Source organism: Zonotrichia leucophrys, chromosome 1A (assembly GCF_028769735.1).
Source record: "Zonotrichia leucophrys gambelii isolate GWCS_2022_RI chromosome 1A, RI_Zleu_2.0, whole genome shotgun sequence".
Lineage (NCBI taxonomy): Eukaryota > Metazoa > Chordata > Aves > Passeriformes > Passerellidae > Zonotrichia > Zonotrichia leucophrys.
The window spans coordinates 24,610,574-24,637,884 of NC_088170.1; the positions used below are offsets into that span (position 1 = coordinate 24,610,574).

The 27,311-nt window shown below is 35.3% G+C and overlaps 1 protein-coding gene across 1 annotated transcript in view; it reads left to right on the forward strand.

Annotated features, from left to right (window-relative positions):
- Positions 1-24,593, forward strand: part of TBC1D15 (TBC1 domain family member 15) — a 34,786-nt gene extending 10,193 nt beyond the window's left edge. Inside the window, exons 2-17 of the mRNA XM_064701949.1 lie at positions 833-931; positions 1,163-1,237; positions 1,970-2,108; positions 3,884-4,094; positions 8,184-8,283; positions 9,284-9,481; positions 10,948-11,076; positions 12,574-12,677; positions 12,947-13,041; positions 14,442-14,558; positions 17,334-17,434; positions 18,142-18,241; positions 18,594-18,691; positions 22,715-22,831; positions 23,459-23,545; positions 24,230-24,593. Coding sequence (XP_064558019.1) covers positions 833-931; positions 1,163-1,237; positions 1,970-2,108; positions 3,884-4,094; positions 8,184-8,283; positions 9,284-9,481; positions 10,948-11,076; positions 12,574-12,677; positions 12,947-13,041; positions 14,442-14,558; positions 17,334-17,434; positions 18,142-18,241; positions 18,594-18,691; positions 22,715-22,831; positions 23,459-23,545; positions 24,230-24,436 — 1,977 coding nt within the window. The 3' untranslated portion in view covers positions 24,437-24,593. The remainder of the gene's footprint in view (positions 1-832; positions 932-1,162; positions 1,238-1,969; positions 2,109-3,883; positions 4,095-8,183; positions 8,284-9,283; positions 9,482-10,947; positions 11,077-12,573; positions 12,678-12,946; positions 13,042-14,441; positions 14,559-17,333; positions 17,435-18,141; positions 18,242-18,593; positions 18,692-22,714; positions 22,832-23,458; positions 23,546-24,229) is intronic.
- Positions 24,594-27,311: the final 2,718 nt, after the last annotated feature.

Sequence of the window (27,311 nt, forward strand, 5' to 3'; positions counted from 1 at the left end):
GGTTCTCAAACAATTACTGTTACTGTTTGATTTATTTCACTTTCACAGAATTGAAGGGACTTTTCACTCTTAGACCTGTGTAAAGTAGGACCCATTTACAGTCATTATAGAGCTTTTAAGAGTCTGTGTATGTAGCTTTCAAAAGCCTGCTAAATTTTGACAGCCAAGGGTTCTTTGATTTTCTTTTAATTTTGTTTTTTTTGAGAGCATGATCAGAATACTGTGAAGGGTTTTGCAAATGCTTGAATGCAAAAGTTATGTGGGCCATGTGCACTCCTACAAGCCCTTCTTATCCAACTGTTACATATTCTACCTTTCAGATAGAATCTTTGCCACTGGCCCTGAATTTAATTTTAGGGTATAATTTTTTATTTCTCTGGAGTTCATCTTTTTACAGTATTTTGGTCCATTTTAAATTTAAATTAGTTTTATAATCTCAACATGCTTAATGGCAGGTGGCAGAAAGGCAGGCTATATAAGAAAGCCTTTTAATGTTTTAAAAGCTGTATAGGACTTTCACTGAACCTGTACCTGCTGATTTAAAAATAATTAGTATTGAATGCATTTTCTTGTGGTGTTTTAACAAAGTAGTACTAGTCAGTATGTTGCTTAGAGAATAAGTTTGATCAGTTCCATTTCCTATTGTTTCTTGATTTAGGTAAGTGAAAGACTGGGATCTTGGACTCTTTGTAACAAAATCCCTAACAAGATAGAAGTGTTTATTTCCACTTCTGTCAGTGAATCAAAATGATAATGAGTACCATAGGGGGATAAACAATTTAAAGGATTTGAAAACATTGTTTTTTAAATTTCATTATTCATTTTCTTATAGGTTGTATATGAGCAAGAAGGAGTTTTTATTCACTCCTCCTGTGGAAAAAATGATGACCAGGACAACTTAATAGCAGGAATACTGCGTGTCATAGAAAAGGTATGTACATAGTACACTTACTGAACTTTTGTATTTGACACATAACAATTTTGGCAAATCTTAAATGCCTTTTTAAAGTGTAGGATTTTGTACATGAACAAACATCACATTGTGTTTGACATTGGCATCATCTATATGTATATGTAAGTTTTAACGTAGACACACGGTGACTATATATGACAATAAATACTTTGCTGTGTAGTGTTGAATTTTTTGTGATTTGTATTGTAGGAAAATGAAGTGGTAGTAGACTGGAGACCACTGGATGAGACTTTGGATACTTCTAATATCCTCTGTGCTGGAAAGGTTTGTTTGTTAATTATCAGTGTTCTTCATTATGTTTCTCTAGGGATTTTATTTTGTGTTAACTAATGTATAGGTGATTTCATAACTGGAAGCAAAGCTTATTTATTATTGGTAGTAATAGCTATATGTAGGAATCTTATTTGCAGATTGCAGGCCAGTTCAGGTTATTAGAATACATGTGTAGGCTGACTGTGTTTAGTTTTTACTTGGTTCACAAATAAAATAGTAGAGGACTAACTATGAATAGTAAAGACCAAATGAGTATAAATATATCACAGTCACCAGTCCCTCTGCATCTACTGTGTTGTAGTTTGGTGATTCACTCTTCATAGTTAGACACAAAAGTGAGAGGTGCTGTTCTAATGCAAAATAAAAATAGAAGTCTGTGGGGGTTCCAAGATGCAATGATATGTGGTGTTTAATCAGTATTAAGACTATGTGACTAAAAAAGATTCAAGTTTTACACTTAAATGAATAATTTGTTATGCTCATAAAGTCTGTGAGAGAGGCAAAGATATTTTAGGATGTTGGAATTTACTAAGTAAAAACCACATAGTCTTAGTCATAAGTCCAAATTTCCTGTGTTGAACTGTATTATGTTTCTGAGGATTTCAATACATTTTCTTTTAATCTACAAAATAGAGATGATGATTCTTCAGGTTGAATCTGAGAAACCAGGTCAATTTTCATGTCTTGTGTTTTTTGATAGTTGCTTTTGTTGTTTTATCTCAGGATTCCAGTTCTGTTGTGGAGTGGACTCAAACTCCGAAAGAAAAATGTTCCCGAGGAGCAGATCGTCCGAGTAGTTATGAAGCAGAATGGGACATGGTCACCACAGTCTCTTTTAAGAAAAAACCTCATTCAAATGGAGGTACTTGAAAGCAATGTGGAGGGTTTTTTGTGTGTACAGTGTTTTGGTTTTCTTCCATGATGGTAACTTGTAACTAAAGAATTGCCTTTAAGAATAGCTTTTTTGAAAGGCTGGGATTTATTTGTGGTAAAAGATGAATCTCTGGGTGTGGAAAAAAATTCACAAGTGGAGTAGCTGTCATCTGCCTCTGTTTTTTTCCTTAATTTGGTAGAGAATTGTATTGAAAAAGAACATTAAATCTAACTTCTTGCTTCATCGTTAGATGTAGTAGCAGTTTTATCTGCACTTGCATTCCTTAAAACAAGTGGAATTCAAACTAGGTGTCATGATAGAAATGAAAATGGAAAAATAAGTGGTTTGCTACTCAAATGCCTTTCCATACTGCAGCAGCAGGGGGAGATGGAATGTGCAGTTATGACATACATGGGTCTTTAATATGGTCTTTTTTACGTGGGCAAAATAATTCTATAGCTACAACATTTTTGTTATAGTGTCTCAGTAGAGATGTTGAAAAACAAGTTGTGATGAGAGAACAGTGATTCTTGAGTAATCTTTTTTTCTCTGATTCTCACATAGTGTTTCTTCTTTAATAATACTTGTTTTCCATGTAGTATTTCACATCCTGTAACTGGGGATTATTGTGCTTGTTTTACCATCTTTATAATGGTTTTAAATGTCATATCTGTCATCTACAGGGTTTGGATGTCAGGTTATGAATGCTTTTGAGTAAAACACAGTCCTTGGCTTTTATATATACACACACATACACACACACACACAGCATCTCTGTTGGGTAATTATGGTTTACGATATCACTAGTTTGTATTGAATTTTCATCTCCAGTCAGCAGGGCATGCCTTCATCCATAGCGACTGTCACTGAGGACTATGATTATGCTCTTTGCCACTTCTTGCTTATTTCCAATTGCTGTAATTTGATGGGAGCAGGCCAGGAGGTGTCCCAAATTCCTTCTGGACATGCTGGCAATTTTGTGTCCTCTGGTAAAGTACACATTAATCCCTTCTCCTTGAATATATGGAGTTTTGCACAGCATGTATGCAAGCTTGCACACTACTGGAGGAAAGGGTGAGGGGGAGATTTCCAAATCCTTTGCCCTCACTTCGACAGCAGCCTTACACGACATGTGGCTAGTAACTGTGGGTAACATAGAGGTTACAGGATTGTAGCACATATGATGTTTAGTTTGGGTAAGTAGCCCTACCTGGTGGAGGTGCAGGTTGGGTTTAGCTTACTGCTGGAATTTGATACAGCAGATGTACATTTAACTGCTTGATCACTTCTGTTGTAGGATCACAGATCAACTTGAGTTGCAGGTAACCCACAGGGATCAATAAAGTCCAGCTCTTGGCTCTGCACAGGCCAACCCCAAGAATCCCACCATGTACCTGAGAGTATTGTCAAAAATGCTTTTTGAACTCTTGTTAAGTTTAATGCTTAAACTTAAACATTAAACTTCCCTGGGAGCCTGTTCGGTGCCCAACCATCCTCTGGGTGAAAAACCTTTTTCTATAAACTGTAGGTACAGTTTTAGGGGAGTAGCCTGATGGACTTGTTGATTGTTTTACAAGTCCGTAGAAGACAAGGAGGCTCAAAGGAAAATGCAGAAATAGTAGTTACAGTGTGTATTTTATTATTAGAACCAATGCTGGTGTTTATGTTTTGAGTTTGTTTTTTTAGGAACAGTGACAGATATGTATTTATAGTTGCTAACACTGAAAGTCAAACTGAAACAATGTGCTAATTTTGTTTTTAAGATGCTACAACTCATGCAAACAGAGAAAGCAAGTGGTCGTTCCTGTTCAGTTTGACAGATCTGAAATCAATCAAACAAAACAAAGAAGGCATGGGATGGTCTTATTTGGTGTTCTGTCTGAAGGATGATGTGAAACTTCCAGCTCTTCACTTTCATCATGGAGATAGCAAATCATTGATTAAATGTCTTGAAAAGCATGTTGCGCTGAATGAGTAAGTATCAGACAACTCTTAGTTCTGTAAAATACAGATTAGTGGTTTACTTAAACCACGTAATGAATTTCAGAGTAATACTTCCTGATTGTTATTCCATTCCTTTTTTTATTAGTAGAAATAGTTTTCAAGGTGACTGAAACTGTGGTTTCACATATGCATTTGGGATGTAAGCTGAAGTTTAAAAATTATTGGCTTGATTTATGAAGTATTTTAGAATCTGAAGTGTTACTAGCTCCAAATGCCTCAGTTGCTCCCTCTAGTGGATGCAGAAGCTTGTTACGAACATGCAGTGTAAAATCCTTCATGAGCTACTCCTATAAAATGGGATAATTTGTGTTACAATTTGAGATGCTCTCCTTTGTGCAAAATATGCATGAGTATTTATGTGAGTGTGCAAGGTAACTTACAGTACTGTCAACTAAATCAATTAGTATATAAATGTTTTCCCCGACAGTTCTGTTCCCTTGTAATTTCTTGCCTGATCAGTGTTTCACTTTTCACTCTTGATCTTTACCACACAAATCCACTCTCTGAGTGTAAATATAGTTAAGATCCTATCATTCTGTTAAATAATTTGGTGTTGTTGTGTAGTTATATTGTGCTACCTCCCAAGGTTTTTACTAGGATAGCCTTTTTGGTCAGCATCCATGAGTGTAGAATAAAATAAAATTTTCTGCGCTCACTATGTAGGCATAAATATAGTTGAAGAAGCCAACAGGTAAATAAGGTTAGATAGAATATGAAGAAAAAAAAGTGATATAACATGATACCTATAACAGCTGTAATATTAGTGTAGCATGTAATCTGTTTTCAAAAGTGTTTTGCTGTTGTCACTTGCAGCATAATAGTGTGATGACAGATTTGAAGGTGGATAGTGAAATGGCTGTAGGGATTCTTACAGAGGGCTCTTCTTACATTAGTAGCATCACTGGGGCCAGAGATGCCTTCAACAACTAGAGCAGGCTGATGCTGAATAATGCTAAGGAAAATTTTACTGGAGAGCAAGTCAGTCAGACGTGAGTGGTTGTATATTTATGGAATTGATTTGTGAAAGGCTTTGACAGTTTCAAGGCATGGTGTTGGGGTTTGTGATAATCAGAAATTTTCAGCTGCTTGGAGAAGGTAGCATGGTCAGTGTGTCTAGTTGGTGGAATGCCACTGGCTGTAGCATTTATGTGAGCTTTGTAAGGGGAAAAGTCAGGAAGAGCAAAGGAGGGGCTAGTAGGGGGACAAGATGAACTTGTAAATAGGAATATTCTCTGTAAATAGGAATATTCTCTGTACAACTGTAGGTTATAAAATCCTGAATCAAAACTTCATCTTAAATCCTGAGGGTTTTTTTCTCTAGGTTCCCTTCCTTAAACATCCTCATTTAGTTTCATAATTTCCCAGCCTCTGCAGGAATAGGGAAGCATTGTTGTCCTGCCATCCCCCTCTCTTCCTTTTTCCCCAAGGAAACTGTTCCTTTTTGAGCATACTGTGTTTAGTTATTTGTGGATACCTTCTGACTAGCTGCTGGTAAACTGAAACAGGTTTTAGGAGCAACTGATGTAGCAAACTCTGGAAAAAGACTGTGTTCTGTGGTGAGTTACAGAAAGCTTTATATCAGATCTATGTAATCTGTTACCTGTGGACTGCAGCAACATATTTGAAATTTTCTAACTGATTTCTAGGATAAAACAGCAAAACTTGAGGTGATGTTCAAGCTTGGAGGGTGAGCTGTGCTGCTGTATTGTATTGCCGCCTTGAGCAGTTTGTAAGCATTAACGAATGCAAGAGCAGATACTTCAGGAACTTTAAAGTAAAAAGCAATGATAGCTACAGAAATTCAGTTTGGATGGCCTTAAGCATTGACCTGAGCAGGAATTTCGAGTTTTAGTTTTCTTATTCAGTTAAGGTGTCTTCTGTCACCAAATTCTCTTCTGTTACTCGGTCATGAATTATGACCATTATTTTTTTCTAAGGAAAGAGAAAAGAACAAATAGGCCGTCCAAGTTATGGAAATGACAGAGTCAATCTGTATGTTTCTGTTGTTTCCTAATGGTTATTCATTCTTTGGTACATAATGTATCTCAGCTCACAACCTCATTTAGTAAAAGATGTTTACTCAGCTGTCTGGATGCCACAAGCAAATATTTGTCAGTGTAATTACTTGTTATCACAACTTGTATTTCATAAACATGGGATATTGATATTAAGGCAGAAATTTTAGCTTATGTATATATTATCTTTATATTATTGGCACTTTTTATGTTCCTATTACCTCAAAAGATTTTGTTCTTCTGTAACACCATTCTTTATAATGCTACATCATTGCTGAAATCAGCATGAAGCAGCTAAATTTATACAAAATAGTTGTAATTTGTTGTTGTTAGGATTAGGTGCCTTCTAGTTTAATTGCACTAGTCTAATATTGAGAAAATATCGTGTGCACGGATGACACTTTCTAAGTCACAGGACTATGAGGAAGTTTCAGAAAATGTGTAGCTCACAAATTTTTGAACATTACCTAATGTGTTGATACACATCAGGTAATGTTCAAAAATTACATATCAGTTCCCCTGACTGTCCAGAAAGTGTGTTTAATTAAAAGGGAGGTGTGGTACAAAGTTTTAATTCTTTTAGTTAAGAGAAACATAATACATGATTCAGCCTTTGCCCCTGTGCTGCTCTTTAGAAAAAGCCAGTTGAGCTTCATTAACTGTTGGTACCTCAGAACTATGACTGTGATGTCTGGCTGTCTCAAAAGAAGATCTCTTGTTGCATTTCATATCCGTCAGTGTTTACAGTGTCCTGTCCTGTTGGAATGGGAAAGAGATAAGGCTTATTAAAGTTCTTATCTTTGACTTTAATAACATGGCAGATGATGCAGGTGCTAATAAAAAGAAAAGTAATTTTTCTTTCAAAAACTAGAAATAGTGGATTTAAACTTCGTGAGAGAGCAATAGAGAGGTATTTTATAAATGAAAATCTGCAATGGATTAGGGTCAGATGGCAAAGTGCTTGGCTTTCTCTTGCCTGGATGCAAACTCTGAGGCTTGAATGTCAGCCTGCTTTCTGAGCTGTTCTCTCTTCTGTCACCTACTGAGCAGTAAATTGGTGATTCAGCAGCTGCTTAAGGAAGTAATGGGGTGCCTGTGCTGAAGAAGGGGGCAAAATGGGATGTTGCAGGGGGAGTAGGTGTTAGAGCAAAAGAACAGATTCATTACTGGGAGCAGCATGGTTTCAGTGCCTTTGTTGTCACTATTTTCATCTGCCTGTGGAACCCTATTGAGTAGCAAATGTGTTGAGCAGGAGTGTACAAATACAGTGAGTTAGACCAAGTCAGGTTTGTATTCATTAAGCTTCTGGAGTCTACACAGAAATATATTTGCAGGGCTGTACTGAGATGGTTCTGTTTTGCAGTACAATGGCTCTGGTGTCATTTAAGCTCCTATCAGTATGAATCTTAGAATTATTCTGACAGGATCTCTTGTAGTACTATTGGTTAGAAATTTGTCGATGTGCTTTCATACATTGAAAAGCAGTTTGTATTCCTTAATGTAATGTTTTACAGGGTGCCATAATGTAAGATTTACTAACTGATAGAAAGAATTCCTTAACTGTATGGGTGACATAGGCTCTTTTCATTTCCTCTATTATGTTAAGGGAGTTTCAGCATATATTGTGTTGAGGTTGGCTGTGTCTCACTACATTTCCTGTGCCACATTTTTTTGTCCATTGTCAAAACTAGAAAAATGTACCGGAGAAAATTTTGTCACTTACATACATCTAAATGGAGTTATCTTCCAGAATAATTTCTCAAAAAGTTTTCTAAAGCTTCATTTCTCAGGGAATGAAATAGTACAATTCAGAATTAATATGAAAATGACACAATCTTTTGAAACATGAAGGTTCTGTTTTATGTAGCATTAGTTATCTACCTCGTGCTAAGGACTGATCTTGCATCATATAAATGATCTTGCATGAAATCTTTTATTTTTTGCACAAAACCTGAAATGTCACTTCATAAAACCAGTAAATGTTCTGAGGACTTAACAGAAAAAAACATTTGCACCCAGACACCCTTTTTTAATTTTATTGCAGATCTCCACATGATGAACGGGTTCTTCTTGTGAAGACTCAGAAGTCACTGTCTCAGTCTTTTGAAAATCTCTTTGATGAACCATCATATGGCTTATTACAAGTATGTATTATCTTCAAATTTTTTATTCTGAAGACATATATTGAAAAAATGCACCCTTCCGTGTCGCAGGAACATTTGCTGAGTAATGATTTAATGCCATTGTAGAAGCATTAACTATATCCTAAACCAAATGCTTCCTATAGAAAGTATACTTAATTGTATGTTCTTTTCTATGATGTAATAACTTCTTAACTTTCCTGTGGTGTTATTTCAAACCTATTCAAGTTCATGTTCTCTGTGATTCAGACATTTGCCTTAGTATTAGTGGGGAAAGGAGATACTTTAGGAGTTATCACAACATATTAATGATAATTTTCTAAGTTTTCCTTGACTAAGTATTCTTTTCATTGATATTTTCTGAGGCTTTGAAGAGATAATGGAAATACAGCAGCAAAGAGGACAGTGTTGGCTAAACATATGGGTTTTTTTAATCCTACAATGGCTTATCATTTGGTGGAGCTTATGGACTTGTGAAAGTCAGGAGCAAAACTTGGGTGACTAAAATGAAACCAGACCATTGATCCACTGATGTGTTGAATTAAAGAAATTCTTTATTAATTAATTGCGTTAGTTTCTGGATTTAGTTGTCAAATAAAAATTTGTGTGAAATTCCTAGCAGAGTACATGATTGTTCAGACTGTTTTTTCTGTGAGGATGGAGAAATTGGGTGTAAGGTTTCTGTTTTGTGCCATGAATCACTGACAACAAACAGTGGATCTGATCCACTTCTATGTATAGGTCAGGCTTACTGAGAACACTGCTATCCAATCTTTCAAATCAATTAGCAGTATTGTCTTCATACTTAAGTTGTGTTTTTTAATCATGTGATGACTGTTCTGTATTACTACCGATACATGAAACTTAAATAGTTTTGAGATCTACAGTACCTTTCCTGATGTTTTTCTTTGAGTACAAGAATTAAAAGTAGATGTATATATATAAAACAAATATATTATAAAGACAGATGTTTGTGTTTTTCTTGTTTTCCATGTTATAACAGAAATGGAAGAAAGATCCATACGTAGTAACAATGGGAAAATTTTCCAAAGTCACAAACTATATTGTTGGTACTTTACGTTCAAGCGATCAGTCAAATCAGAGGCGACCACCATCAGAAATGGCAGACTTTTTCAATGACACCATTCCAGGGCTGAAGATAAATCAGCAGGAAGAGCCAGGATTTGAAGTCATCACACGAGTGAGTCTATAAATTAATGATATGGATGCACTGTTTGTTTTTATGCGCTCCTTTAAAAGAACGGTAGGACTTGAAGCATGATGAGTTGTACTGTTTATGCAATTGTGGCATATTACCATTTATTCTCAGGAGTTAAGATCATCATCGGTTACTTTTGAATATTTCATTTTTATGCATGCAAATGCGAGTTTTCTTTGAAGGGAAGTTTGTAATTAATGAAATGGTGACTATAGATATGTTAGAGGCACTGCCTTAAAAGGTGACTGATTTTACATTCAGTGTTTCCTCTGAGGTCAATTAGAGCTCCGTTAAGTAAAATTGGAGCATGCAGGCTAATAGCCAACTTTCTTGGCTAATTGCTCCTAACATCTCAGTTTCTTTTGAGATTTAAAAAAAAAATTTAATCGGATGATTAATGTCTAGGGTGTTTAAATTACAGATATATGCATGAGTTGAATGAAAGCTAGAATGAACTTAGAATTGGATCATGAATCACTGTGGACACCTGTTGGAGTCTTTTACAGATATATGGAAAAGGTTTATTTTTAAATGCTTGTGATTATTATTTGAGAAGCTTACATATTTTTAAAACATTAAACTGTTTTATATGGGGGTTTTTTTGAGTTCAAGCTAGTGTTAATATCTCAGCAGTAGCTGCATGAAAAATATAATTCTAAGAAGTTGCTGCCTAGCACTTAATTAATTTGTCAATGAGAAAAAGTGTAACCAATGCTATATATGGAAATTGACATTGATCTATATGTCTTAATCTGACAAATGCCTTGGGCTTATAAAGAGTTGAAATACAAATTGATTTGGGGGTTGCTATCATAAAAATGTTTTTAGAAAGTAACAATTTGCTTTCTGCTGAATTCTCCTGTACATGGAATTTCAGAACTGAGAGACTAAGCAAAAACTGAAACTTTTCATGGTTGTTATAAATTCTGAAAGTTCATGCATCCTTGGTTTTTTTAAGAGGCTGTGTACCAAAACTGATCTTTCCAGTCCTATTGTGCAGTCTATGTAGGGATAGCATCTCTAAACCCAAGCTGGTTGTCAGTTCTCTTGTAAGATGCACTTGTGTATCGGGAATGTGCTTTTGAAGTGAAGCTCCCAATTGTCCTTGTTTGCTGTGTTGCATTAGTTCATGGGATGCTAGCTCAGAGGTGTTTGTGGAATTAGAAGGTTGTTTAAAACACATACATCCTCCAAAATCTGAAATATTAACACGTATAGTCAGGTCCTCAGCACTGAGTGTCTTACTCTAAAGATCTGCTTGTGTTGGCCCACTTGACTTGCTCATGTGGGTGCAGCCTTAGATCCTTAGAGCTGCTGAGGTGTGTGCATGTGGAAATGTCATTGCACTGACTATTAGAAACTGGCAGGCTTAGTACCATTTGTGCAGTTGTTTGCAGCTACTGAAGCACTTCATTGGGATTCATATAAGGCCTTTGTGTGTGTTTCAGATCGACCTAGGGAAACAGCCTGAAGTTAGTAGAAGAGAGCCTGTGTCAGCTGAAGAATGGGCTAAGAATATGGACTCTGAAGGAAGAATTTTAGATGTTGACTACATAAAACGATTGATATTCAAAGGGGTAACTAGTTTTTCTAAATTCAGCAAGACCTATGGCTTGATTCTGGCTTTTTCTTTCCTTCCCAAACTGTGGATATGCTGTTTTCATTAACTTGTAATGTTTCATGCAGAACTTTGAGCATGACCCAGACTGTCTTTATTGGGAGACTTCGTAAAGCATGGTTTCATGCCAGTCAAATCCCTCAGCAGTCTTGCAGCTATATGAAGTGCTCTACAAGGAGAGAGATCTTGTCGTGGCTGAATAAAGGAAATGAGTTGGAAATACAGAAGCTTAAGTGATAAAACAAATGAACGTGACTTTCAGGAAAAGACCAGTATTTCAGTGTTAGGATATTTGGTTTATTCTTTTCTCTTACAATGTTTTTTCCTATCCTTCTCTAGCAGAAGCTTCTGGTTTTGCCCAGCTGTTTGCTGGGATTTGACCCTGTTTAGCAGAGCAGTGCTAAATACTTTTGCGGGTATTTTTAATTGAACTGAGGGGTTTTGCAATATGAATGTGAATTTAGTCTCAGGGATGGAAATATTGAAAACTAATTTTGTCCTGTAGTTTTTCTGCCTAATGTTACTTCAGTATTTCCATATTTTGGTGGGAATGCAGCTGCCTTCATGCATTCATTTTGTGCCTGCTGATGTATGTTTCTTGATGCAAGCAGAAGTAGAGAATGATAGCACTGTTCCTTAATGTTTTTGTGCCTGATGTGCCCAGTTAAGGACCCTTCCACAATCATGAAAATCACTACAAACCTTTTCCTCTGTAGCCCACTTTCCTGTCAATCTCTGCCCATTACCACGGGACTGAGTGCTTTATTTTATTTATGACTCAAGATCCCCAAAGTGGGGATTCTCATAGCAAAAGTTCCTTATTCTTGTGACTGTACTACAGGAGTTACAAGAAACTCTTGATGAGAGCAAGATATGATTCAGCTCCATATAGTTTTGTTATCTAAAAATGTTGAGCATTACTTGGGAATATTTCTGACAAGCAGGCTTCTTGAATGGATACTAGTATTTTTGACTGAAAGATTAATTGAAGTTTGGCTATGTGTTGTGAGATGAAAATATTTGTTTAAAAAAAGAAATAAATGGAAGACTAGTCCTCAAGGTCACTTTATGGCAAGACCAGAAATTTGGCAACTGTGACCAGAACCAGCATTATATTTTTATACATTTTTAAAGTTACTCTTTTTACTTCTTAAAGTTTGTGATGCCTTGTAAGTTCTTTATTTTTAGCAGTGAAGCAAAAATATAGTAAGAAAATTATTTTCTAAAGTTTTTTAGCTAAGTGTGGATCCAGTGCTTCCACAGTATTCTGTTTAGTCATTCTCTTTTCCTCCTGCTTCCTCCCTATGTGAGACCTAGGTAGCGCATGAGAATTGGCTACAATGTAAAAAGAAACCAACTTGAAGTTGCTACTTTGGGAAGTGTTATATCAATCTAGGAATGTTTCCTCACAGTGTGATAATAGTTTTGTTGATGCATCATACCCATTTTTCCCTAGGGTCTCTGCCATACTTTAAGAAAAGAGGCATGGAAATTTCTTTTGGGATATTTTCCTTGGAATAGCACGAAAGAAGAGAGAGCAAATCTTCAAAAAAGGAAAACGTGAGTACGGTGACTTTTTTCTTACAAAAGAAATTTTAAAGGTGCATCTTTTTTAAGACATAGTGATGTAGAAAGCCCTTTGAAAGACAGCTGCTGAAACTGTTGAATGCAAGAACCTGTGACATTTTCTTAAAAATTATTTTACTAAAAATATTACATAAACAGTGTTGTTAGTCCATTTATCTCAAAGAATACATGGATGAATGAATGCTTAAATTAAAAAAAAAGAAATGTGGATGTTTGGTTTCAAAATTGTCGTTCTTCTTCAGGGATGAATATTTCAGGATGAAACTGCAGTGGAAATCTGTCAGTGAGGAGCAGGAAAAGCGAAACTCAAGATTAAGAGATTACCGGAGTCTTATAGGTAAATTCATGTTTAGACATATACCTAAATGCACACATACTTTTAAAAGCTTATGTGAAATTGAAGAGCCTGCATGAAGAGGCACTAAAAATGAAATGTTACTCTTTTCAGAGGTGTCTAAACTTGGTTATATACTTAATAATAAAACTTTGTCAAGTAGAGTGACTCAGAGCTTTACGTATTAGTGTTACAAACTGATTTTTGGCTGGATTTTTAAACTTCCTTTACTCAATAACAAAAGACTCTTCATTTTGTGTTATATCATTATGTGTTTCTGCTGGAAATGTTGTTAAAATAATGACATACAGTAAGAATGTGAAAATGTGTCTGTTCATATTTTATAATTTCTTATAGGGATTTGTGTATGTGGATTCTCATTTCTGGGGTTTTACACCTACTTCTAAAAATTTCATCAAATTATGTTGAGTATTAGCAGTTTGTATTCTCATTTCTCTTTGGTAGTGAGATTTGGGCACCAGTGTTGTGGATTACTAAATATTTTTTCAGGAGTCAGGCCAAGATTTATTTGCTATTCTAAGAGAAAGACTAAACTTATTTCAGGCAGTTATTCAACAAGCAAGCTGAAAAGGTCAAAGTAGTCTTTTTCTTGGTAGACTAATAAACTATATTTTTAGAGAATGATAACAGAAAAAATATATTCTGAATTTAAAAAGGGCCAGCTGTTTGTTTCTGTTGAGACAATTATTTTAATTTTTAAGCATTTGAAATGTATGTGGCAATATTAGAGTTATGTAGTAAAATAGATTCAAATCTACAAAATACTCCTTTTGTCAAATTGCATTCAAAAATTTTGCAAAATTTCGAAATATATTGGTCTTGAATGTCACCTTATTATGGAGTATGCTGTGTGCTTGGTGTGTTTCAGACATCAAAACTACCTGATGAAAGAGGCAGTTTCATCTGCTCTCAGTTACAGGAGCTTGTTACACAGTATTTATAAAATGCTGTTATGAACTGTCACAGTGTCTTTGAGATGATCATGTGGGAACTTTCCAGCTATGGATTATGCTGTGTCGCATCAGTATTCATAAATGGCATTGTACAGTTAGCTCACATAAAATTGTTTTTAATCCTCTTAAATCTTAAACATTTTTGCTGAATTATAATCAGGATTTTTTCCATAAAATGTATTATCAAAGAAGAGGCAGAAAGCTTTAAAATTTGTTTGTAAGCAAATACTTTCATTGGAGATAGGAAGGATTTTATTTATTTTAAAACATTCTTTATTTTGAAATGACATTCAGTTATGCCTAAACACTTCAAAGCTTTGCAACAGTGTTTGAGGAAGAAATCATCAGCTTAGATATTCTGAATTAATTTGATACTGTCTTTGTACAACTGGTTTTGAAAGTGTTTTTAAATCTGGACTGTTTTCTTAGAAAAAGATGTTAACAGGACAGATCGAACAAATAAGTTCTATGAAGGTGAAGATAATCCAGGACTGATTTTACTTCATGATATTTTGATGACCTATTGCATGTATGACTTTGACTTAGGTAAGTTGTGTCCCTCTGAATGTAAAAGCCTTCTTGGCTTGTGATATGCAGCTTTGCTTATGCAAAGTCCTGTTAATAGAATTGAACTTGTATTGATTGCAGTGCTTTTTGTACATGTTTTAAAAAAGATTTAATAGTTTGTAGTGTTCAATAATGTAGATAACTTTGTTCAGTTTTTCTTTCTCTTTTCAGTTTGGTGTCTGTCTTAGGCATCTGAACTCATCAATTGTGGTGGGATTGGAAATTAGTAGTAGTCTTCACCACAGACCTACTGTTGTGGGGCTTTTTTGTTGTTTTTGGGGTTTTTGTGGTTTAGGTTTTTTTGACTTAACTTTTTAAAAAGAATTGAAGCAGTCTTGCTTTTCAGAGTTTTAAATGGGTTTGGGTCTTCGGAGCTTGAGTGTTATATGTTTTTAAGACTGATAATATCATAAAAATGATAAGCCAGCTGCCACTGCTGTAATTAAAGCTCAGCATGCTGAACCAGCTGTTTGTAAACATGGTGTTCTTGTGAATATGTTAAAAGCTGGTTCTTGAGAAGTGCACTTAGCAGTCTGTCAAAAATTACATTTTAGTGCATGCATCTGCTGCAGAGAGAAGAGCATATAACATCTTTCTTTTATCGCACTGTTAATGTGATGGCTAAGTCTTGGTTTCTTGTTAATCGTCTTGGGAGGGAGGGAAAAGATACTTGCAGTTGGTTCCCCCTTCTCCCCTGGCATGACATTTGGCTGTTGTATACTTTGGAGTTTTTTTGCGTATTCTGTATCAGAAAAGTTTTGGGATTCTGAAAGCCCACTTTGTGCCAGATTTTGAAAACAAAAAGTAAGATTAAAATTTTAACCTGTAGTAAACATGCTGCAGGGCTGTAATTCTTGTCAGTTTTCATTCTCTCTGAAAGAGAGTCTTGATCTTTGGCTTGAAAAAAGAGAACACTGAAACTGATAGTTAAAACATGTAGCTCTGTTTCATCTCTTTCCACATTTCAACAGTCATTAATGCACAGTGACATTATAGGTGACCGTAAAACAGATTCACCACCCACTCTGTTAAAAACATGGTTGAGATGGCTTAAATGTGCATGCTGCATAAGTCTTTTGTTTTATAAGCAAGCAGGAATAATGGAAATACAGTAAATTTGACATAGTAACTGTCCAAGGCTTCAACACATTGGTGCAGTGCTGCTCTTAATCTTTTGACAGGTCTGAATAATGACACAAGCTGCCATATAGGGGAGGGGACAGAACAGCTGTTAATAGAATATTCTTCTGAATTAATTCCTTAAGTCTGCATTAATGAAATTTGCTTTATTATCAAATGGACTTTTAAACTGTCTTAGACAGAATTTTCTCTGCATTTATTTTTAGTTAGCTGTAGTATTTAATATGTGGGGAACAAAACTTTTTTCTTTTGATCTTTTAATTATTTACCTGTTTGCTATTACTTATTCTATTTTTCTTCTCACAGCTGCTCCATATTTTCAGTTGCTGACTCTAAACCTCTTTTCAGTTACAGAGTTACAATTACATCATTATGAAATAAAGTCAGCCAGCTGAGAAATGTTATGTTGAACCAATCATTGATGATAGATACACACATTAATTGTGTTCTCTTACTGAGAGAGGTCAGCAACAATTGGGCAATAGATAAGCTGAAACTGGCATCAGTGGTAATTGGAAGAGTTGGGAACAAGGGGGAAAAAATTACCTGTAGAAATCATTATGCTCTACTTAAATGGACTGTCAATTACAAACAAGAAAGCTGGAAGAACCATTTAAAAACTAAAAACTTGAAAAACTTTTTTTATACAACTAAAATTGTATAGCTGTTTGTAAAAAATGATATGCTTTAGTGGGCATTTCGTTGTCCAGTTAAATGAAAGCTTTTCTTGAAATCGTGTGAGTACTTTTTAGGTGGTATGAACTTTATTCACCAGTTCTAGGCACAAAACATAAAAGCACGTCCTTGAATCAGATCTAGACATGTGTTGCTTTTGTGCTTCTTGCAAGCAATATTTTACTAATTAATTACTGTTAATTCTCACTTTGATAGGTTAAATTCTTCGTTGTTGTCTGCTTAGTTACACAGATGGTCTTAGGCTTGGGTGTATTTAAAGTACTGTCCAAGCAGAACAGTCCCAACTTCCTTAAATAAAGGAATCTTTAAAGCATATTCAGTGACAGGAAAAAAATAAGTGTAAAATGCAAATTGTCTTCATAAGGACTATTGCACTATGCTTTTCTGGAATTGCAACTCTATATCTCTTTAAATGAATTTGAGTAGAAAATCTTCTTTAAGGGAGTGGGTGGGGCAGTGCAAAGATACTCAAAATTTTTAGATGTGTAGAAGAAAGAAATCAAGTACAAATAGAAAGGAAATTATATACAAGTTTGTACTTGTGATGGTGCAAGGCAGAGACTTAATCTTAAAAATATCAATATATGCTCCTGAATTCTAAATAGGAACATTTTTACTAAAAATAAGTTGTGTACAAACTCAGTTTGTACATGTTTTAACAGCTATTGGAACAATGTGTTTGCTTTATGTTCTCTTTAGATTGGCAGAAATGACTTGTAAATCTTATCAGATCTTCAGGATACTAGTGCCTATTAAAACAAATTTGTCTTTACTGCTAGTTGATTTGGAGAATTATAGTATGTGCATGTGCTAATATTTGTTTCACTCAGTCATTCATCACACTTGAAAATTTACTGTTTAACTGCTGAGTTGAAATTTCTTTTTGCTTTTTCCCCCCTCTGGTTTTTCTCCATCAAGGTTATGTGCAGGGGATGAGCGACTTGCTGTCACCTGTCTTGTATGTTATGGAGAATGAAGTAGATGCCTTTTGGTGCTTTGTATCATACATGGATCAAATGGTAAAATAAGGCTTTTTTAGCTCTCATAAACAGATAAGCTACAGATAGTATTTGGGGTTAATTTTACTTTATAAAGTTCACTGGGTTTTTTGAATTCTTTTAAAGCAGTCATTTTATGTGTGGAGTCAATATGCTTTTGTTGATTGATGTTGTTGTGGGTTTGCAATAGTATTGTTGTACAGTACAGGCATATTTGGCTCCTTAAGAATTCCAGAGTTATCATCACAGACAAATTTGTATTTATCAGGAGTCCTCACGCAGAATTTTGTTCGCGATAATGGTTTCATTATATACCTGCCTTTTGGGTTTTGGTAAATGCAGTTTAGACTTCCCACAAACTGAAGCTTTTATGAGTTGTGCATGTGGCAAAAGACTGTGTGACTGATAGGAACGTAAAAGAGAATATTTTTTTGTTTGAATGCAGTCATGCTGCTGGGAAGTACAGAGCTTAATCAGATTTAAACTATCATTTACTGCATACGAAAATGTTAGCAAAGAAATACAGTTCAGTGCTTCAGTTAAACTTCTCAGTAAAAGGCAGGTAGAAGTACAGTTAAATATCTATATATTAAATAGTTAAATATCTATATATTAAATACCTAAAGGGAGAGAACCACTGTTGCAATAGCAAAACTTCTTTTAAAATAGCTGCAAATCTCAAAATTGAGTTAATAAAAGTGACAGTGCTAATGTTTTATTCCATACAGCATCAGAATTTTGAAGAGCAGATGCAGGGTATGAAGACACAACTTATTCAGCTGAGTCACTTGCTTCGTTTACTAGACAGTGGATTTTGCAGTTATTTAGGTGGGTGTATTATTTATGCACAGTAACTGAAACAGCTTCCTGCATTCTGTTCCTCACAAGTGTAAATATAATTCCAATACTATATGAGTATAGTATAGTAAAGCACTTGTAACTTTATCATGCCTAAAATCTTTAAATAATTGCTCCATCCTTATTGAAAAGACAGGGTCATCCTGTTACCAATTTTAAAAATATGCTGTATTCTTGCAAATATCTTGATTCTAAAAAGGTCATGCCATCCTAAAAATTAGTGGTGTAAGCATGTACCTGTAAAGTGTAGGTTTTTTTTATTTTTTCACCTGTTGTCTGAACCAAATTTGATGCTTCTGAAATGTCACACTCTTATTCCTAGAATCTCAAGACTCAGGCTACCTTTATTTTTGCTTCCGGTGGCTTCTTATCAGATTTAAAAGGGAATTTAGTTTTCAAGATATTCTTCGACTCTGGGAGGTAAGGAAATATTTCATCATACAAACTCCAGCAGTTTTTGGACTTTAGAACAAAAAGCATGAATCATTTTGCAAAATGTTTAATACTCTGATAAATTAAAAAAAAAAAAGGATTTTGTACAATGACCTGAGGACAAGTGAGCATTTCTTGCCTTTTTAGCCTAAAGAACAACTTGTGAAATTCATGAAAAAATACTTATTAGAGCTGGTTTGGATAAATTGGCTGTAAAAAATTCTAGGACAGGAGCCTTCAACTGATACTCTTAAGTGAAAGTAGTAAGTGGAGAGTAGCAGTTAACTGTTAATGGAAAACAACTCATGATAAAAGAAAGCATTTGTTTGATTAATTCGTGGTATTGGTGATTCTTTGTAGATTAAGTTGAATGAAGCACTGTCAGGGCAGTTTGTGTTAGCCAAAGCCATGAAGAGGATGATGTCAGAAGATTGTTAATCTTGATGATAAGGCCTTGTGATGCCAAACAACATTATGTAAAACATCAAAATGTTCAAGTTCTGATCATTCTGGGTTAATGAGATCTTTTTTTGATATAGGTGATCTTGGGATCAGATGAAATAATTAAGATTAACCAATATTTTATATTTAATTTTTCGTTCTGGGAAAATTGAGAAGTCTGTCAACAGTTCAGCTTTATTATTGAAAATGCGGGCACAATATGCACTGAGAACTCAGAGGAACAGAATAAATGTTCAGATGAATGGAGGGAGTATTTTATAGGACATAACAGCATATGTACTGAGGAACAGAGGGGTAATGAAAAGAACAGGGCTGAGATGCATGAAGTTTGTACTTAATAAAAAATAATGTTGTTTCTGGTGTGATGAAAAATAACGTTGATACTTTTATTCACTTTTTCCACTAATGAAAAAGGAGTCACATAAAGAGGAGGACCAGTATTTAAACTGTCTAAAGTAAATCTTTTTAGCTTTTTATCATCAGTTGGTGGAATTCACTAGCATAGAGTATTGAGGTGGTATTTCAACCAGAGGACAAAAAAGTTTATGGATAACATCCATAAATAAGGAAACCAATATGTAAAAAACTATAAGAATTCTCTTATTCAAAGGTATAAATGATAATGATTTGGGAGGGGAGATGCACTCATCTCTTCCCCTCAGTATTATGTTGTTTTCTCAGTATTTTTTAAAGACTAATTTTTCTTTTTAAGTAGATGACAACAGTATTTTTATTTATAGCTTATAGTCCCAGGCTAGCATGTTTTTATCACCTCTGCTTTAAGGTGTATATATGTGTACATACAGGAAAGAAACACACTATATTTCTCTCTCAAGTATTTTTTTCCTCTCTTAGGAAGATGGTGGAAACTTTTTGATATATGATAGTATTGTAGGTTTCTTATAGCACATCATAATGTAAGTTTACTACAAGTATTCAATTTCCTTGCTAGGAGATAGGGAATGGGAAAGGGAATATCTTGTTTTCCTTTTTAAAACAAAGTAATTAAGGCATTATGTTAATGTTTTTATGTGAAGGCTAGAGTCACCTTTGATCAGTCCATCTTACAGTGGGTTGTTTTTTCTCCTGTGCCTAGCCATGCAGCTCCACTGGTATCAGTGAAGTATGTGGGATTTACAAAGGCAAGCTATAGTCACAGGAGGCCTTTTCCCTTTATAGAGAAATTAACTCCTTTTTTGGGTATTTGGCTGAGCAAACCTCATGTCCAGTTTTGTAATAGCACATGAATTGAGGGAATCCATTTGAGGGCAACATTACCCTATAACATACTCTTGCAGAGCATAGGATGGGATGAAGGAGAAGTACCATCTGAAATTCTAGTCCAAGGTTCCAGGAATTCTGGGGCTTTTTCTGTCTAATCTGTTAATTTCAGAATATTTCTGAATCTCTATTTCTGTCCTGTGACTCGTATGAACCACTTAGCAAGCATCAGACACTTTTTCCCTATTCCCACTGGTTTCATGACTTGTAGTGTTTTATCACAAAAAAAGGAATCAAAAGATTCTTCACTTGTCTGGTTTCTCCCATCTCCATTCACCTTGGAAATTAGAGATATTGGTTCTTATAATCTGGAGTAGAGGCTAACTCCCAGCCTTTGCAATTCCTGAGCAAGAGCCATAACCATTGTGGTAGAAAATGTGATTGTTTCATTGCTGTGTGACAGAGTTGTGTGTGATAGAGAGGTGACATTCCACCATGTGTGGGTAAGCTGAGACATGTTATGTGAGTGCAGTTATTTCCTATGTTACATGCAATGCCTTTTGTGTGTGGGTTAAAGTGCTCTGGGTTAACTTTAGCACATTTTAGTAGAGTCTCTCAAACACAGCCCAGATAGCCTACCGACCCACTTCCTAGCTGCCCCAAAATTGAAAGTAGTTCAGTCTCTCCTTGACACTGGAGAGACAGGCACTATCACCTGGTAATTCCAGCCAGTTCTTCATCTTTTGCTTGCACAGTGGGTGGTTTAGAAGGAACCCAGAAGAAAGATTTTGTAACAAAATTACAACTAATTCATATCTAGCTTTAATGTTATTCTAGTATCAGTCAGTAACATAAAGCCAGAATGAGTTGGTAGTAAGTTTCTTTACATACGTTGGTTACAAATATTCATGGCTGCTGAGGTAGTGCTGGGACAAACGAGTCATTAATTGTGTAGCAGTATCAGAAAGAAAAAGGAAAAAAAGTTACTGCTCCTTATTTTTATATTTTTAGTTTCATACTTATAGTTTAAATGCTGCTTTTTCTTCCACCCTTGCAGCATGTTGTGATGCTGCTGTTACACATTTACATAACCTTAAGTGCATGCTCTGCTCCAGATTTCGAAAGGTTTATCAGAAACAATAGCAAACTGTATGGATTTTTTTTGGCAGCAACATGATGTTAAAGCAAATCAATGCACAAGTGTGTAGGCAGACTGTGTTTGGTAGATTACAGGCATTTTCATTCAATTTTTTATCAGCTTACTTGCATTCTAATCTTTCTACTGGAGTGAGAGAATGCTTTAACAGAATATTGGTTGTCTGATAAAGATGCGAAATTTAATTTATGAACTGGGTCTTAATTGAAAGATTCAAGTTTAATTGCACTCTATTTTGGGTGAACTTTCTTTGGGTATCTTTGGTATTTATGCAACTCTGTTTACAGGTTACATGTACTAGTAATGAAAGTTCTAGTATAAGCTCTTGCTCAGCTATAAGGCTTCATTCCATCAATAATGATGAAGAAAGTTTTTTACTAATGAAGTAAAAAATTTTCAGCAGTCTGATTTCTTACCTGCCTTTTTTGAGAGTAAATCCATTGTTTTAAATCCATTTATCTGTCAGGGCATTTGTGCAAGCAGACTTTTGCTTCTTTCTGGTTTTGTTGGCAAAATTGTTCTCCAGCTTTCTGCCCACTATACATGTTCTTTTCAAATACTTTTAAAAAATGTTTTTGTGAATGTACTAAAATAGGGTATTAGTACTGAGGTTACCCATTTCAGTCCCAGTGAACTGTGTCCTCCATGGGACCAAAAGCTGATGTGTCTGCAGTTGGAAGGGAATACCCCCACCCCCCCCCCATCCCCCGCCACGTACCTGTATGTACATGTCTTCAGGATTGGGAACAACTTTAGCACCTTATTTATAAACATTAGAGCCTTTTTAGCTGTTGCTGGGCATGGCACTCTTCTGCCAATTCACACTTAATGCAGATACTCTAAGCAAATAATTTGTTAGCTTCACTTACTTCAGTTTCACATGAGCAGAGGCAGAGCCCACATTCACAAGACCACAAGCTAAAGCAGTTTAGTAGGATATAGTGGACAATGGCTTAAGAAGCAGATAAGCATTTGGTGACTCAGACTTGCAGTTATCTGTTATCTCTAAAGGGCCAAAAGTAAAATTCCAAATAATTTTACAAATACTTAGTTGCTTTCAAAAACAGCTTATTGTTAGTTAAATTATTTAGCTGGAGGACTTATATTCTAAGAACTACTTTTCAGCAGAAAAGTATGAGCATTTCAAATGTGGGGTTTTTATATTTTAACAGGTCATGTGGACGGAATTGCCTTGTCAGAATTTTCATCTTCTCCTTTGTTGTGCTATCCTAGAATCTGAAAAACAGCAAATAATGGACAAGCACTATGGCTTTAATGAAATATTAAAGGTACCAAATTCTTATGCATTATTGTGCTGGTTTTGGCTGCAGTAGAATTGTCTTCCCAGTGGCTAGTATGGGGCTGTCTTTTGGGTACGAAGTTAAAATATTACTTAACTTTTTAGTTAACTGTGCAGTATGATTGTGGTTTGTACTGGGGGAGGGAAAGGTGGATACCATTTTCTGAAGGGTTAAGTGTCTATCCTGCAGGCTTTCAAAATGGTTTATTGGATGTCTGTGTTTAGTGATAAGATCATTAATAGATCAAAAATGGTTCTCTCCTCAGATGAGTTATTATATTTAATACTAACCTTTGCTTTATCTTCTATGATCTACTTTATCATCTCTGAAAATGTGAGCTGCAGGGGGAGGTATGTAGGAGGGCCAGGTAGTTTGTCACATTTAGAGGCACGATGGATTCCTCTTGCAGACCTTGGATGCCCGTGAAAAGCAGCTGTCCCATACTGTATCTTTGAGTAGCCATTTCTCAAAGCTTATAGACTATGTCTAGCATTTCATAGCTTGAGAGGCAGGTTAATAAGGTGATACTTACTAGCAGTGCAGTGCAGCATTAATGTATTTTGGGTGAAACAAAGTTATAATTTATCTCACTATAACTTGTGAATCTATTTTTAGCATATCAATGAACTGTCTATGAAAATCGATGTGGAATATATCCTCTGCAAAGCAGAAGCAATTTCTATGCAGATGATGAATTGCAAGGTAAAGATATCTATCTACTGTGAATGTTTATAGACAGGAAAAGTATGTAGTTAGCTGTAAGTGTTCATGTATGACCTGTGAAAGAACTGAATGTCTGGGTACAGTAAAGCGTGTTGGGTAGCTGTGCAGTGCCTGTGTTTGAGAAGTCTGTAAGCAAGAATAATTGATTTTATAGAGTAGTACTGTTCACTGGGAGAAAGTTGAATTGTGCTTTTTGGTTGTGATTTCTCAACTCTCACTAGGTAACCTCACTCCAAGAAATTTGATGTTTGGTGCGCTTGAGAAAAACTAGTTGAAAGGTGCATTGCATTGAAAGCATGCCAGACTTGTTAGGCAAAAACTAGTGGATCATTCAATAAAACTAATTTCAATAACATGAAGTGTAATTGTAATAGTTGACTAGACTTTAACTTTTGTAATGAAGATTATATTAATCAGGATTAATCAGGAATCAATTCCTGAGTGTGTTCCCTTTGCTGTCTTCTTGAAAAGCAGCTACAGAAAATGTTAACTCTAATGGAAGTATTGCTGAGAGAGATGCTTTCAGTGCAGCTAAATTCAGATGAATGATTTCTCACATGAATGAGTCCTGGGAATGCAGGATGGACAGAGGGGACTTTGTTGTTAACTTTTTGCATTTAATTACAGTGATTTTTAATATTTCCCGTGCTGCCTCCTTTCTAGGAATTGCCTCAAACAGTCAGTGAGATCCTGGGGATAGAGAACAGTTCGGTAACACCGGATTCAGATACTGGAGAGGATGAAAGTGCAGCTGAGTTGAGTTGTCCAACGTCACTGTATCAGAGTATCTCAACCCCTGTGATTGCTGCCAACGGGACGAGGGACGGCACTCAACAGGCGGCTGAGACCCAGAGCCTGGCACCTGCCTAATTACCCTTGGTCCCCTTGGAGAGAGACTTTCACTGAGCACATTTTGTTCAAGCACTTGAGAGATGGATATTTAAATTTGGTGTTGATTAAGCTTTAAGGTTGTAAAGAAAATCTGTACTGTAATGCTTTTGCATTAAAGCTTTACAACATGACTCAACTTAACTATTTTTGTAGTTTCTTCTACCAAAATAGCCTTTTGTTTTCAATAACATTCCTTAATATTTTTGTAGCCAAGTGCATTTTCTTTTTGCTGGTAAACTGGAAATAGATGGTGATTAAGAATGAAAGAAATTTCTGCATTTACTGAGCTTTCACACATATTGATTTAAGACAGTGTGAGCTCTTTGATTTAAGCAGATTCACAATATGCCAGCTGAAGCTGCTGTACAAAATTTTGAAGCTGAAGTGATGCTGATGTGCTAAAGGAGGATTCTTTTGTAAATGGATTTTCCCTATCTCAAATGTTTACAAAATACTTCTAAGTATTTGTTGCTGGTTGAATGTAGATTTGAAATGGACATTCATACTTGCACAGTTTAATGTCCAAATACTGAATTTTGTGTAATTGGGAGTGGATGAACAGTATATTTTTACATTAACATATCTTCACTTTATATATACATATATATATATTTACACACATACACACACTATATACACAATTGTTTGTGAATACTAAAAAGGATAGTTGTATTTTCAATATCTAAATAAACTTGACTGTTCATTCATATGAATCAGTTTGACCAAATTAATGCACAGCTCCAACCTGGGCTCTTTTTCAAAACTTTTCTAACTGAAGCTAACTTTCATGTGAATACATTCTGTCCTACACTCGATGTAATTTTGCAATTGATACCTTGCAAACTTTACTAATGTTCATACTTGTTAATATATTAACTGATCAATTAACCACTTACAGTGTTTTTATGGCAACATTATTTGGAGAATTGATAAGCAGGTTATAAAAAAGTCAACCAACAAACCACACACCAAAATAGTAATCACAATTAACATTAATGCATTTTTTTGTATCTGCAAAAGGCTGAGTTTATTCCATGCCATGCTGATGTCCTTTGACGTTATGTGAAATTTAACATAACTGATTAAGTGTATTCATTATTTGGTAACTATTGTACATATATAAAATAAAAGTCAAAGCTGATTTAGTGTTTTTAATTAAATCATATTTAGAGAAAAAATCTAGTTGTCTGGTTGTTAATGTAAGAACATGAGACAGAGGGGAGAGCTAGTGCTTAGTCCATGGATATGACATATTTTGTTGGTAATGGAGGGCTGTGGGGTTTCTGCTTGTTAGTACAGAGCGAAACACGCCTTTCCTCTCTAGGTAGTTGAAGTGTGGGGTATAGCAAGGCTTTCTTTTCTTGTGGAGCAGTTTACTTTTACAAATGTTATTTGTGCCATCTTAAGCAAATACAAGTAATACAATAGGCTTTCATAGATAAATCAAGTTGTTAAAATAATTTGGAAGTTGATTCAACTTCTCTCACCAGTTGTCAGCAAACACTGGACAGCTGAATCAGTTCAGATTTTGGTTTTAATATCGTCAATGTGCTATCTCTCATCAGTTAATAAGAACTTGAGTCCTATGCCATGAAAGTCAAGGATGCACAGCTCAGTGTTATCTGTAGCCTTTCATTTCCTGCCCAGGAAATTACTGTGAAGCATCATGCCTTTGTTCCTTGGTGAGCATTGTACTTCTTGGCAGTTAATTTAATGTGACATAGGGTACAGAAAGGCATTAGAACTTAGATATTCAACACTTTGGTTCAAAGATATTAAGCAAGTTAGTTTCAGTATTTTTTGGAGCACCTAGTTCACTTTGAAGTGTACTTGCAAAATGTTTTTCATCCAAAATTATGTTCAATGCAGCTATGGTAGGAGGAGAGAAATGTCTAGGACAGGAATGCAGTGGGCAAGCTGTCAGTTAACTGTACATGGTTCTTAGTTATTTAGCATGTGCAGCCACAAAAAATCTTGATTCAAGATACTAAGATCTTGAAGAATGCCATAACTGACTGAACACAGTCAAATGTTTGGGAAAGACATATTTAAGTGGAATTCTGTAATTTCTTAGGATTATAGCTATGGCTGCTAAGAAAATCTACCAGCCCATAAAGTTTGCCTTTACTTTTTGGGTATAATTGTTCATCTTTTCCCTTTGTATTCAGCACTTGGATGTCAAAGATGAGAAGGTTGCTTGTGTGCTAACAGTGAGCAGCTGCTGTGAAGGGCACAGGGTAGTTAGGCTTGCTCAGCTTCCCAACAATAAGATAAAAGGCCTCTTGCAGTATTCATTATCTGTAGTTTCCTTCCTGCTGACAGGCAGCCTTGCAAAGACTTGCAGGAGGAACCTCATCCTTCACCAAGCTATTCCTGATTGTTTTAGTCTCAGTGGAGACTTCAAAAACACTCTGAGAAGCTTTAATCAAGATCATGATGGCTAAAATGCTTTGGGTTGACAGTTCAGAATGTTTAAATTTATTTTGTATTTAAATAACTTAGATTGGTTAGAATTAATAAATGTGAACTAAACCAGAACACAGTTTGGCCACAGTTGTCAGACCATAAAAGAGGCAATACTGGTTTAATTCTTGCAAACCTGTTTTGTTTTTTAATCCTTGACACTTGAAGATAATTATCTTCAGTGGATGAGGTTTAAAACTTCATATTTTTTAGTCACAGCAGTTTTCCAGTGTTATCTGTTCCAAGGTAAAATTATATTGATGAAGTTCTTTCAAATACATTTTTTTCTTATTTTACCTTTTTGGGAAATCTTATTCATTTTGAAATTACATTCTTGGAGTTATTTTATACTATTTGTGGGAAAGATGGTAGCTTACAAAACAGAGAAATG